At 36.5% G+C, this 12,563-nt stretch overlaps 1 protein-coding gene across 1 annotated transcript in view; it reads left to right on the top strand.

Annotated features, from left to right (window-relative positions):
- SSX2IP (SSX family member 2 interacting protein) overlaps positions 1 to 9,835 on the top strand; it is a 28,450-nt gene extending 18,615 nt beyond the window's left edge. The window contains exons 8-13 of the mRNA XM_052637681.1: positions 66 to 216; positions 1,669 to 1,805; positions 2,146 to 2,319; positions 5,197 to 5,311; positions 5,781 to 5,946; positions 9,658 to 9,835. Of these exons, the coding sequence (XP_052493641.1) occupies positions 66 to 216; positions 1,669 to 1,805; positions 2,146 to 2,319; positions 5,197 to 5,311; positions 5,781 to 5,946; positions 9,658 to 9,835 (921 nt within the window). The remainder of the gene's footprint in view (positions 1 to 65; positions 217 to 1,668; positions 1,806 to 2,145; positions 2,320 to 5,196; positions 5,312 to 5,780; positions 5,947 to 9,657) is intronic.
- Positions 9,836 to 12,563: the final 2,728 nt, after the last annotated feature.

Here is a 12,563-nt window from a genome sequence, read left to right on the forward strand (position 1 = left end):
TGTCTGAGTGTCTCAAATCATTTTTAAGATATTGGTCTTTCCCTCTCATCTCTGGCCACTTGTAGGTTATCTCTGATGTTGAAGAGGATGCTGGGGAGCTGAGTAGAGAGAGTATATGGGACCTTTCCTGTGAGACTGTGAGAGAGCAGCTTACCAACAGCATCAGAAAACAGTGGAGAATTTTGAAAAGTCACGTAGAAAAACTTGATAACCAAGGTAAGTACCGCCTGAATGCAGATAGAGTAAGCTGTGACACTCAGGAAGCCGACTTGGAAAGTCATGTATGGGCTCAGACTAAAGTCCTTAGCTTAGCCTGGCAATTTGAAAAGCAAAATTCTGCCTACTTCCAGATGTGCGGTTTGAGAAAATATGCTTTGCTCTCAGAATCTCTCAAAAAAGGACATCTTATTGACCATCCATTCCAAGTGCAGAAGACAGTTGAATAAAGTAAACTGGGTCTTCTACTATATCTTGGCAATCAGGAAATATTAATCATAATATAGTATAAATATATACCTTTTTCTTATTATTCATAGATACTTGCATATTCTTAGGTTGCAAATAATTCATTTTTAAATTATTTTCAAAATAATAGACATTTGTTTCAAAATATCAGGAAGTATGTAAGGTATTGGGTTGGCCAAAAACTTCATTCAGGTTTGTCCATAAGATCTTATTGAAGAATCCAAATAAACTTTTTGGCTAACCCAAGAGAACAGTCAGGTCTCTGTTCCCTATGTGTAACACTTAACAGCTTTGTGCATACCTTTCTAGACCTTTCTGCATTTGCAAAATACTTATTTTAAATGTCTACAAACCATAAATTGAATATTACTTGTTTTTTTCTACACTGTTCTTTTTTCACTCAACAGTGTATTATTTTTAGATTACCACTTTCTGTCATTATAGATACATAGTAGATTGATGTTGATGAGTATATCCTTAACATTTTGTATTTGTTCAAGCTTGCATGTTTATAAATCAAGAAAATTAAGACGTCTGTTAAGTAAATGCAGTCTACTTAAAGAAAATTTATTCTAAATGGTCAGAAATGACAATTTCAGTGCTAATTGTCTTAAAAAGTGAAGTCAGAATAATTAGAATATCAAAATTAATTTACATAAGGTTTTGTTGATTTCATTTATCACTGTCTATTAGTAAATAGCAAGTATTTTTGGACTTGATATTTGTCAGATTTAATAACAGCAAGATTTGTAATCTTGCACTGATCTTTGAGGAAGTGTCAAAAGAGTATAGTTTATGAATGTTAATTTTTCTGGGAACATAGGTTTGCATTTCTAATTAGGACATCATCTTGAATGAATACAAATTACAGGTTAAATGTTGGAAATAGAATTTTGTAAGTAAGGATATCATTTAATCCAGAAATAGCATGAATTTATAGTTACCACAAACTCATTACAGTTGCTTACTTAAAAAAATATTTTAGTGTTAAATAATATACCTTTTATTCTATTTTATTATAGCTAGTGGAGTTTTTAAAGGACAAAAGAAATAACTACCTTTTAGAAAACCTTTGAGATTCCAGGAAGGGAAAACCTTTCTGATTTTTAAATTTATTTCTTGATTTTTAAATATATGTCCCCAAATGCCATAAACTAAAATGGAGACTATAAGGTTTATGTCAAATTATTGGTTTTGTATTAGTTTCAAAGGTACACTTAGAAGGTTTTAATGACGAAGATGTAATCTCACGACAAGACCATGAACAAGAAACTGAAAAACTCGAGTTGGAAATTCAGCAGTGTAAAGAGATGATTAAAACTCAGCAGCAACTTTTACAGGTAAACGCAGGACACCTTTTAAAGCTGTTCTCCCCTGTGAAGGGTCAGGATTTTATTGAATCTTACTAGATTTTTGCTCCTTTATTTCATAAGGTATGTTTTACAGTCTAAGTTCTCTGCTTGCTAGCAGGTAGACCACAAAGCATCATTAGTCGATGCTTTGCCTTTTAGAGTAGAAGCATTTGGGAAATGAGGCTTCTCATTTCCATTGACTTTCTGATTCTTTATCCTCTCTCTCCTTCCCCTGAAGTTAGGCCTGCTTTTTTTGCTTGCTTTCATTTCAACTTGTTGGAGTGTTGCAGGGACCCTCTGGAACTTACTATGTGTTAAAATTTAATAGCAGCAGCTCGCTACTGCATGTGATGATGACACCACTTCACTGCTACGAGACTGTTACTTGTTGGAAGAAAAGGAACGCCTCAAAGAAGAGTGGTCCCTATTTAAAGAGCAGAAAAAGAATTTCGAGAAGGAAAGACGAAGCTTTACAGAAGCAGCTATTCGCCTAGGATTGGAGGTATTTTAAGCAATTGGCCTTCCTTGTAGAATGTTTGAAGGTCCTGGAGAAGCCTCACTAGAATGCATTGAAGTTCTTATTTTTTGTTTCTTTGCTGTACATTTCCTCAAGTATTTTACCAGTGATTTCACAAAATAGCTTGAAACGGAAGCTGTAATAGAGGTACATCATTTTGCCTTCAGATTTGGGAATTGAAAAAAATTTTATATTAAAAAAACTAGGCGTTTGTCATGCCTTCTGGGTAGCTTTCTGCTGTTCAGAGTTTCGCTTCACATAGGAGGTTTCTTCTGGGCATCTGGCATCTCTCCGCTGTTAGTAGGTGTAAAGTCAGGAGAGAGTTCAACCGAGAGAGTGTCTTGGGGTTTTTTTTTAAGGGAAAGGAGAGTATAGTATGTCGCCATTGCCTTACCCAGGGATGAACTGTGTGTGTGTGCACTTCAGCAGCTCGCTTTTTTATTTAGTAGTGTATTACATGCATTATTTCCCTATCAAAACCTAGAGAAGTAATGTCTGGACATGATTTAAAAAAAGAAACTCATTCCAAAAAGCTACAAGGTGTGAAAGTATCCTTCATTCTTCTCAGTTTAATTCTTCAGAGGTACCACTATTGAAGGTTTATGATTCTTCTGGGAAAAACTATTTTAGCTTGAATAAAATCAGCCTTTTTTCTTACAGTCAGCCTATTGATTCCCCACTATGAAACAGAAGTTTAGTACCCTTACCATACCTCCCATCTACACTGTTTCTCATACACATATGATTTCTTCATAATATTGTTACTTTTTTAAGCTAATTTTTAAAGAACTGTTTCTCCTGGTTGATTTTTTTACTCTAAGTAAATTTGTTTAATGCTTCCATTTCATGTTTGCTCAGTGTTAGACAGGATGGGTTTATCCCTGAAATGAAAGATGAGGGCGTCCTTGTAGTTACCCTTGTTGCACTGCTCTTACCCCTCGACTCCTCAGTTTTTGTCAGTGATGCTGTTTTTCACTGTCAAGTGTTACCACATTTATATTCTGATTTTTAATACAAATTCAAGTGTAAGTACTTTGTCCAAGATTGAGATTTAAGAATGGAAAACCAGAAAGAACATTGGTAACACTGTGATTATATAAATATTCATTCTATAGCCAAGTAATATGTTTGGACACTTTTATATAGTATTCTTTGTTGTTAAAATTGTCACACAGAAGAGAATCTGTAGTAAATTCGTTGACGTTTTTGTGTGTGCTTGCTTTATGACTTCTGAATCAGGTTCAGCTTCTGTCTCATATTCTCTTTCTTGGGTTCCTTTTCCAATCTGTTGTATTACCTTCTTGAGTAAGTTTTTCACAAGTGTGTGTGAGTGAAAAATATTCTGAATTCTGGACTATCCAAAAATATATTCATACTTGATTGGTTTGCCTGGATATAGAATTGTTTTCCAACTTTTCCTTTCAAAACTGTGAGTTATTCTGATTCTTCCATTGTTTGATTTTGCTCATGAGCAGCCTGGTTATAAAATAACCTGGGTTAATTTTAGACAGCTGTGCTGTTTTTCCCCCTCTGTGGAAGCTTTTGAAATTTTATGTTCTTAAATTAAGAGTTCTGAAATTTTACCAGGGTAGGTCTGGGTAGCTCCTTTTAACCTGAAGATGCTCTGTTTCTTCAGTTTAGGGATATTTTCTTCAATTCTGTATTTTTTCCTTCTCTGACTTCTCTTGCATTCTGGAACTTCTGCTAGACAAATATTTGGCCTTCTGACTACATCTATAGATTGACTTTATGTTCCGAATTCGGGAATATTTTCTCTTTTATCTTGTGCATCACCAACCTGGTATTCAGCAAGGTCAGTTTGATTTTTCACTTCATCCACTGAGTTTTTACTTCACAATTTATCTTTTAAGTTTTATAGTGTATTTTTTGTTTTGTGTCTCGTATTATATTTTACAGATGTCTGTAAGTCTGTCTGATAATTTGTGTCATCTTAAAAAAACTTGCCTTGAGCTTTACCCATGGCCAGTTCTCTTTATTTCTCCTGGCATTTTTCTTTTATGCTATTACTTTTCTTCAAATGTCTGGTGATCCATGATTTTGTATTAATGTTTATGAATGAAAGACTGTATGTTATCTTAAGTAGCTGACGCCTTCCTCCTTCATTACGAAATTCTGTGTTATCTATAGCTATTGTCTTCCTCAGGAAACAGACAGTTTGTGCCAGCATTTTCTCCCGTCTTATGGGATCACCTCTGTTTCTGAGCTCATATCCCTCACCTCTCTCCATGCCAGTCCAAGAGATACTCTTGTTACTTTGCATACCCGTCCCCATTCTCTGCTTGAGCATCTCCTGAAATGGAGACCTGAGAGGTGAGGGAGAATTTAGGATCCATCCCCTGCGCCTTCAGAAGGGGGAGGTCTCCCATACGCCCTCTTGTGGTCCTAAGTGATGAGGGCTGCTAGGCCCTGGGCCATGGCTTGAGGAAGAGAGCGGTGCTCAGTGAAGCCTTTTTCTTCCCCAAGTGATTAGTTTACAATGGGGTATTTTTCTGTTGTTTGTAATCTTATATTTACCATGTTTTGTATGTTTAAAAGTTATGCTGTTTTTCTGTATGTTTAAAGTTATGCTAATGTGCTTATTTTTCTGTGTTATACTCTTGAATTTATTCAGAATTGATGTGAAAATAGTAGTTGACTTGCTAGGAGAAACAGGTGAATTTTTATTTTTAACAGCTTTCTTAAATGAGATTTAATTTTAGTTTTCTAGGGTTAATTCCTTTGACTTAATATATAGAGATAGTCAGAGAGCAAGCACAAATACCTAGAGAAATCGTGCGAAATGGCAACTGTGTGAATGTTGAAATACTGATCATTGTTTCTTTGATTTGCTTGTTACGGTAGAGAAAGGCATTTGAAGAAGAAAGAGCCAGTTGGTTAAAGCAACAGTTTTTAAATATGACTACCTTTGACCACCAGAACTCAGAAAATGTGAAACTTTTCAGTGCCTTCTCAGGAAGTGAGTACTTCGTAAGCTTTTTAATCTGAAAATACATGTAAATAAAGTGCTGTAGGTTATTAATATATAACTTTAGCAGTCACCAGTAAGAACTCTCGAATTAGAATAAAAGTCAACTTTGATATTTTAATTTACTGTAACCAAAATAGAAATGACAGGAGGATTTTGCATACCGAAGATAACTTTTGTGGGTGTAATGTCAAGTTTTGAAAATCCACAGTCTAGAAATATTTTTTAAACTAGATCCTCCTAAATGTTTGTGGACTGAACGTAGCAAAGTTCACCAGATTAGCTAAACTACACTCATACGTACAGAAGATATTCAGATTGTTCTCACACCTCCCTTAGAGCTGCAAAGGAACCTAGTCTAGGATCCTAGTTGATTACCTTCAGTGTATTTATTACTAATGCTTCCTCATATGTACTGCCTTCTTTTCTTCCTTCTTTTTCTTCTTTTTTTTTTTAACAGGTTCTGATCGGGACACCCCTACATTACACTCGAGGTCACGGCAAAAGAAGCCTCACGGTGTGCCTAGCGAGTCTCCAGTTTGCACGTCTAAACTGACTAAGTCTCTTCCTGCTTCTCCTTCTACTTCAGACTTTTGCCAGACACGTTCCTGTGCATCTGAACATAGGTACTGGCCTGTAGGTGATCTCCTCACACACTTGTTACAGTGCTAGAGAGGCGTTGTGAAGGAAGAGTTGGCCTGTCTAGGATGAGGACTAGTAAAGGCTCTGAAGAGGAACTGAGTAGATTGACTCATTCATTGTACACATATTTATTGGGTACCCATTACACAGAGATGCCTATTACTGTGGGGAATACAGTGGTGAGCAAGGTAGCTCTGGTCCCTGTCTTCTGGGAGCGGAGTCATATATATATATGTGATTCTTTTTATTTCACGGGTAAAATACAACTTAGAGTACAATCTTATCTCAGGAGTTACTTAATATTTTAATTGTATTGAATAGAAGGATATTGCATTGATAGTTTCTGTAGAGTACCTCTTTAAGCATCTCACGTGGTATGCCCATGTTATGGATGTGGAAGGACAAAGACCTGAGAAAAGCTACCTTCCCTTGACTGGTGACGAGGATCTGTGTCCAAGGGTGACAGGACAGGCAGAGTTGCTCCACACCCCCCAGGAAAGCCAGATAACTGCTTTTAACTGCTGCATTTCAGTATTTTCCTTGGTCTTAAGTTGTTAAATCATTTTCTAAGGTATAATATCAGCACTACCTTAGAGCCTATTTCAACATTCATTTTGAACTAAGCAGATGGAACATTCCTAGGGAGATAGAGAAGAATAGAAAAGAGCCAAGGGCTGTGTTGCAATGTGTGGCATGATCTCGTTCCTCTTCGTTAAAGTAGGATATAGTGGCACTTGGACCTGGCCAGGCATCTCAGAACGCAGGAGCTAGGGCTGGTGTACACTTGGCCTGTCCAGTGACAGACTGGCACGGAGCCCAGTGCTGAAGAGGCCAAAGAGCGCTTGAACCAATAATTGTCCAGTTTTGAAACAAAATTTAAGAATTTTTAAACGAAAATGTGAAGTTTTAGAAAAGGACAAGATACTCTATTTTATAGTTGACTTTTGAAAGGATTAGGGCTCTAAGTATTAAATATGGAGGGGCAAAAAAGACTGGGGGATGAGCCCTCCAGGCAAGTGTAGGGACCCTGAAGTAGGACACAGGTGTGTTTGTGCGAGCAAAACCAAGTGGTATGAAGGTGAGAGGTAATATTTTATGTAAAAGTTCAAATATATACAGATATAAAGAGAATACGGTCAGGGTCCCTGTGTACCCATCACCCAGGTTCATTAGTTATCAACACATGACTAATATGTTTGTATACAACCCTGCTGTGCTTGACACCTCCCCCACATGATGCACTTAAGATTTCATTTGTAAACTATGTTAGTCTGTACTTGTAAGTAGGATTGTTCTAAGGCATTGGAAAACAATTGGAGACCTTATAAGTGAGAGAATGATTTTTTAAAAATCTAAGTTCTAAAAAGATTACTTCATTTTATTATGTGATAAACAGATTGTAGAAGCCAGTAGTGTAAGCCAGGAGACCCAGTTAGAAGACGTCAGTGGAGTGGACATGAGAGACGTAGTCATCTGGACCCTGGGGTCATAACCTGAAGATAGGACTATGCTTAGATTTAGGCTGTTAGAGCCAGTGGGTTGACTGATGGGTTAAATGTGGGAAGGTAAAGTTTGTTTAATTTACAATCAAAAGATAATGTAAGCTCAGAGTATATGTGTAGAATGTTATTGAAACCCCCAAACTGACCAATCAAAACTCTGTGTATAGATTTAGATACACATTCTAGTCACAATTTACAAATGCAGGCAGCCCTCAGAGATGTTGCAGACTCAGCTCCAGACCATTGAGATAAAAGGGGATATCACAACAAAGCGTGTCACTCAGACTTGCCGGCTTCCCAGTGCATGTAAAAGTTGTGTTTACACTGTATTGTTATTGATTGAGTGTGCAGTAGCAGTGTATTTAAAGAACAGTGTGCCTACCATAATTAAAAAATACTTTATCACTAGGAAACAACCCAAGATTGCCATAAACCCTCAGTTTGTAAAAAACACAATATCTCAAAGTATACAGTAAGTTGAAATGCAATAAAATGAAGTATGCTTATAATGCATTCTGTACCTAAAGGAGAATGTAGCATAGTTGCCTCAATTATATTTATATATTTAGAATTTTTACTTTTTTACATAATTATTTTTAGTTATAACTCCTTGAAGACTCTGTGTTTAATAAAAAGGCCAACATTTAGTACCTACATTAAGGGTACTGTGTGAGATTCAGTGCCAGTATATGTAAAGCACTTAAAACAGTACTTGGTCCTTTGTAAACCTTCAGTAGCAGCATATAAAAATATATGTAGGCATAAATGGATTATAAAAATGCTTTTCTGTTTCTTGTATCCCAAGAGCTACACTGAACAGTATCAGTGGCATAGAAACAGAATTTTGGAGCTTAAGAAAATTTCATTAAGCTATTCCTCTGAGGATAAAATAAGAGTCATGTGACTAGTTATCAAGCAAGAAGCTGTGCAGCTTGACATCGGCCTTGAAATTTTTAATTATTTGGTGTATTTGAATTCCTGCTCTTCAAGCACTTTGGATCTGGGTTTGTAATAAGATTATGGCAAAATAATTAGGAGTATTTATGCCTAATTTCTATAGCACATCCTCATTCCTCCTTCACTGTAGAGTGGAATTTTACATATCAGCTGTAACTCACGTTACAGCAAAGTAATGGCAAAGTAACTCATGTACTAAGTTATGTAGGAAACTTAGTTCACCATTGATCTAATCTCATCTGAGATGGCAGGGATTCTGAATCTGATTTATAAGCAAGTGCCTTTTTTTTTTTTAAAGCACATAAGTATAAAATTGTCAGTGTTTTTGGTTTAGAGTTTTAGAATTGAAGCAACTTAATTTTTTTTAAGGATTGCCACATTATAAGGTTGAGTTATTAACCAAAGTCACATCAAAAAATGAATATTTAGGGAAAATAAGTTTTATGGAAAAAATTAAGCTATTTAGTTGATAAAAATGTATTGTTCATTGGCTCAGCTCATGATTTGCAAGTAGTCATTTAACTAAATTTCCTTGCTTTGAGGCTGGTTGCAGAGCATACCTCAGACAGTATCTCTGAAGTTAGGGGGCTGTATCAGTGTTCAGACACTTAAATTGTTGTCTGACACTTAAAGTTAATTGAGCATCATCACACGTGCTTAGTGTGGGTTAACTCATTTAGTTTCCACCTCAAGCCTATGAGTTATGGGTTCTATTATTATTTCCACTTTACAGCTGAGGAAGCTGAAGAACAGCAGGGCTTAACTTGCCAGAAATGATGCACTAAGTGGTCCAGCTGGGATGTGAACCTAAACCATCTGTTCGGGCCTAGACTCTTCACTACTTTGTAGGCCCTCATTAAATATCTGCATGGCTGAATGGATGGGGGATGCAAGCGTGCATGCACAAATCAATGAGTGAGGAAAGAAAGCATAAAAAGACTAGGACATTGTGGTATGGGAGACATTAGCTTTCAAAATTCACATGTTATCTGTCTGCCTTAGGCTCTGGTTGGGTAGCATCCTTCAGAGTAGACTGAACAGATAAATAAATAGGTGGATAGATCAAAGTGATAAATTAGACTAGACCATGTTAAAGCACTTGTATGTTCTTGACCAGTGTGTCCTCAAAATTTTTGTTTAGCATGGGGCAAGGGAGAAATCAGATTTTAGACATTCAGGCATACCTAAGGTATGAAGGGAGGAGATAATAATTAAGATCTGCCTTTCTTTCCCCAGCAGTTCAATCAATGTACTGAATATCACCCCTGAAGAAACTAAGCCAAATCAGGTTGGAAGAGAATGTACAAATCAGAAGTGGAGCATGTCGTCAAGGCCTGGGTCACAGGAAGGTTGCTATAGTGGATGCTCCTTGGCCTACACAAATTCTCATGTAGAGAAGGATGACTTACCTTAGATATATGAACAGGGAGTTTTTTTTCATTAACATGGTCATCAGATTTCACATCTGAGTTGAAACAGGGCATGTTATAAAGTCAGTGATCTCTTAATAATTTAAGGTGGTCTGTGTTGTTTGTTTGGACTTCCCTGTTCCTCCCCAAAGAGCTAAAATGTTAAATCTATTTAAAAGGATATAAAAACTTTGGATATGTATTTTTAGTAACAGAAGCGTCTGGTTCTGTGAATAAAGGAATGTATACATGTTTGGATGAAAACAAAGCACTAGAATGAGTTTCCTATTATAGATCTTAAAAATAGCACTTTTAGGAAACCGATTATTGTAAATGTTTAATTTTGTCTCATACATAGTTGGCATTGGAAGTTTAGCCTTTCCTTGAATGTATACTGTAGATTTTTAACAAAGCAAGTTCTATATTTATTATGTTTAATGTGATTTGAAATTCCCTCTTTCATATGTTTTAAATAAAGTGAAGTTTATGTATGTTTTGTACATAGATATACATGATTATGTTAAGAGGCTTTAAGATTTAAAGATTTTACACATCCATAATTATAGTATTTCATGCCAGTAAATTTTTATTAGTGATATTCTGTTACAGATGTATGAAAGCCATTGCAGCATTATGTTTAAGAAGTTTTTGAACCCATCTGAGCAATAAATACTCAAAAGCTATTCCATGAAGCCAAGTTCTTTAGATAATTAACATTACTAACATTCCATTTTTGAGATTTCTATAGCATTGGATTTTTTTAATATGAAGGATATTACAATTTTCAAAGGACTGTTGATTTTAGGGTAATAGAGGTAAGATGATTAGAGTACCTTTGGATAAAACAATTTAAGAGTATTGGCTTAGGATACGTTGATGTTAGAAGATACTGATATTTAAGATGTTTGGATGGTGATATTTTCTTTACCAGATGGGTACCCATACTGTAACGCCTGTACCAGCAAAGGCTTTGTATAGTTGCCAATAATTCTTTAATAATTTTTCAATGAGATATTTAGTAATAAGGGAATCTGACAGCATAAATTATCAAACTTTATAGTCCAGATACTATGATACTCTGGACTTCTTGTTTTATTTTCCAGACTAATTGCATGTTTCTTCATGGTTGTTATTGTTGTTATTATTTATAGTAAGCATAATGTAAGTGTGGGCCCAAGCCCTTTCCAGGGTTTTCATCAGAAAGCTTTAAGTACCTAACCCTTATTTATCTCTGCATGTAGAAACCTACACATACCCAGTCCTTGCTGCAGGTATTGTAGTTGAGGCCCATCTGCCTTCCCATTTTCTAGCAGTTTTAACCATTTCTATTCACTCACCTGGTTGTGGCTGTCCCATTGAAATTTGTCATGTTAAATAGTACTTTTGTCACCCACTCACTGTATAGAAAACTTTTTCAGGGCTAATAGCATATCATTAAGTATCTTGTAAGACAGTGAAAGTACCACAGTTACAGTCTCAAAAAGCTGGCTCTTGAGTAAAAGCAAATTAGTCACTCACTACATTCAGCTTGGTGCATGCCCTTTCTTTACCATTTAAAATATTAGAAATTATGCAGAATTTCAGAAATAGTACCATATTCCAAAAGAAGAAACAGCTGGTGGTATAATTCTTTGGCTACTTGCAAAGAGTCGGACATGACTGAGCGACTGAACTGAACTGAGCAGTAATATCAAAGAAAAGCAAATTTTCTAAATAGTGATATATTTGTCAAGAATTGGGTGTTTTTTTCAGGGGTTTCCATGACATACTTGGCTAGAAACTTGCTCTAGTTTTTAAATTAGATCTTATTTTAGGGAATGTTGCATTTCATGGTGGTGAATTTCTACAAAGCAGCATGTTTTTTCTTTCCATTTTGGAGTTGGTTGAATTCTCTTACTGAAAAGAAAAATTCCCTTGAGACTTACTTTGAAATCTCAGGTGTGAAAGAAACAAAATGAAAGCCAGGGTCATCACACTTTTGAAAAAAGTGTGCATAGATCTGCCAGAAGTCATGTGTTTTACTTAACAGTGTCAGTTACGTTTCAGCTCCAACAATGGTTCCTAGTTTCGCAAAGCTTCCCAAAATGTTAAAAAGGTTTCCATGCTGGATAACTCCTGACTCCACATATAAAACTCCTACTAGAGTTTGTTTCCCTTCCTTCTGTAGGTATTTGCTGTGTTCTAGTAGTTGAGCCATGTGGCAGTTTTGCATTTAGCCATGATGGTGCATGAGAGCACCATGTTCACTTTTGCTTGGAAGTCCTCCTGACCATCTTAAATGTCTTCTTGTTTCAGTTCAGTTCAGTTCAGTTGCTCAGTTGTGTCCGACTCTTTGCAACGCTGTGAATTGCAACACGCCAGGCCTCCCTGTCTATCACCAACTCCCGGAGTTCACTCGAACTCATGTCCATTGAGTCGGTGATGCCATCCAGCCATCTCATCCTCTGTCGTCCCCGTTTCCTCCTGACCCCAGTCCCTTCCAGCATCAGAGTCTTTTCCAGTGAGTCAACTTTTCGCATGAGGTGGCCAAAGTACTAGAGTTTCAGCTTTAGCATCATTCCTTCCAAGGAACACCCAGGGCTGATCTCCTTTAGAATGGACTGGTTGGATCTCCTTGCAGTCCAAGGGACTCTCAAGAGTCTTCTCCAACACCACAGTTCAAAAGCATGAATTGTTCAGCGCTCAGCTTTCTTCCCAGTCCAACTCTCACATCCATTCATGACCACTGGAAAA

The sequence above is a fragment of the Budorcas taxicolor genome, chromosome 3 (genome assembly GCF_023091745.1).
Source record: "Budorcas taxicolor isolate Tak-1 chromosome 3, Takin1.1, whole genome shotgun sequence".
NCBI classification, from domain to species: domain Eukaryota; kingdom Metazoa; phylum Chordata; class Mammalia; order Artiodactyla; family Bovidae; genus Budorcas; species Budorcas taxicolor.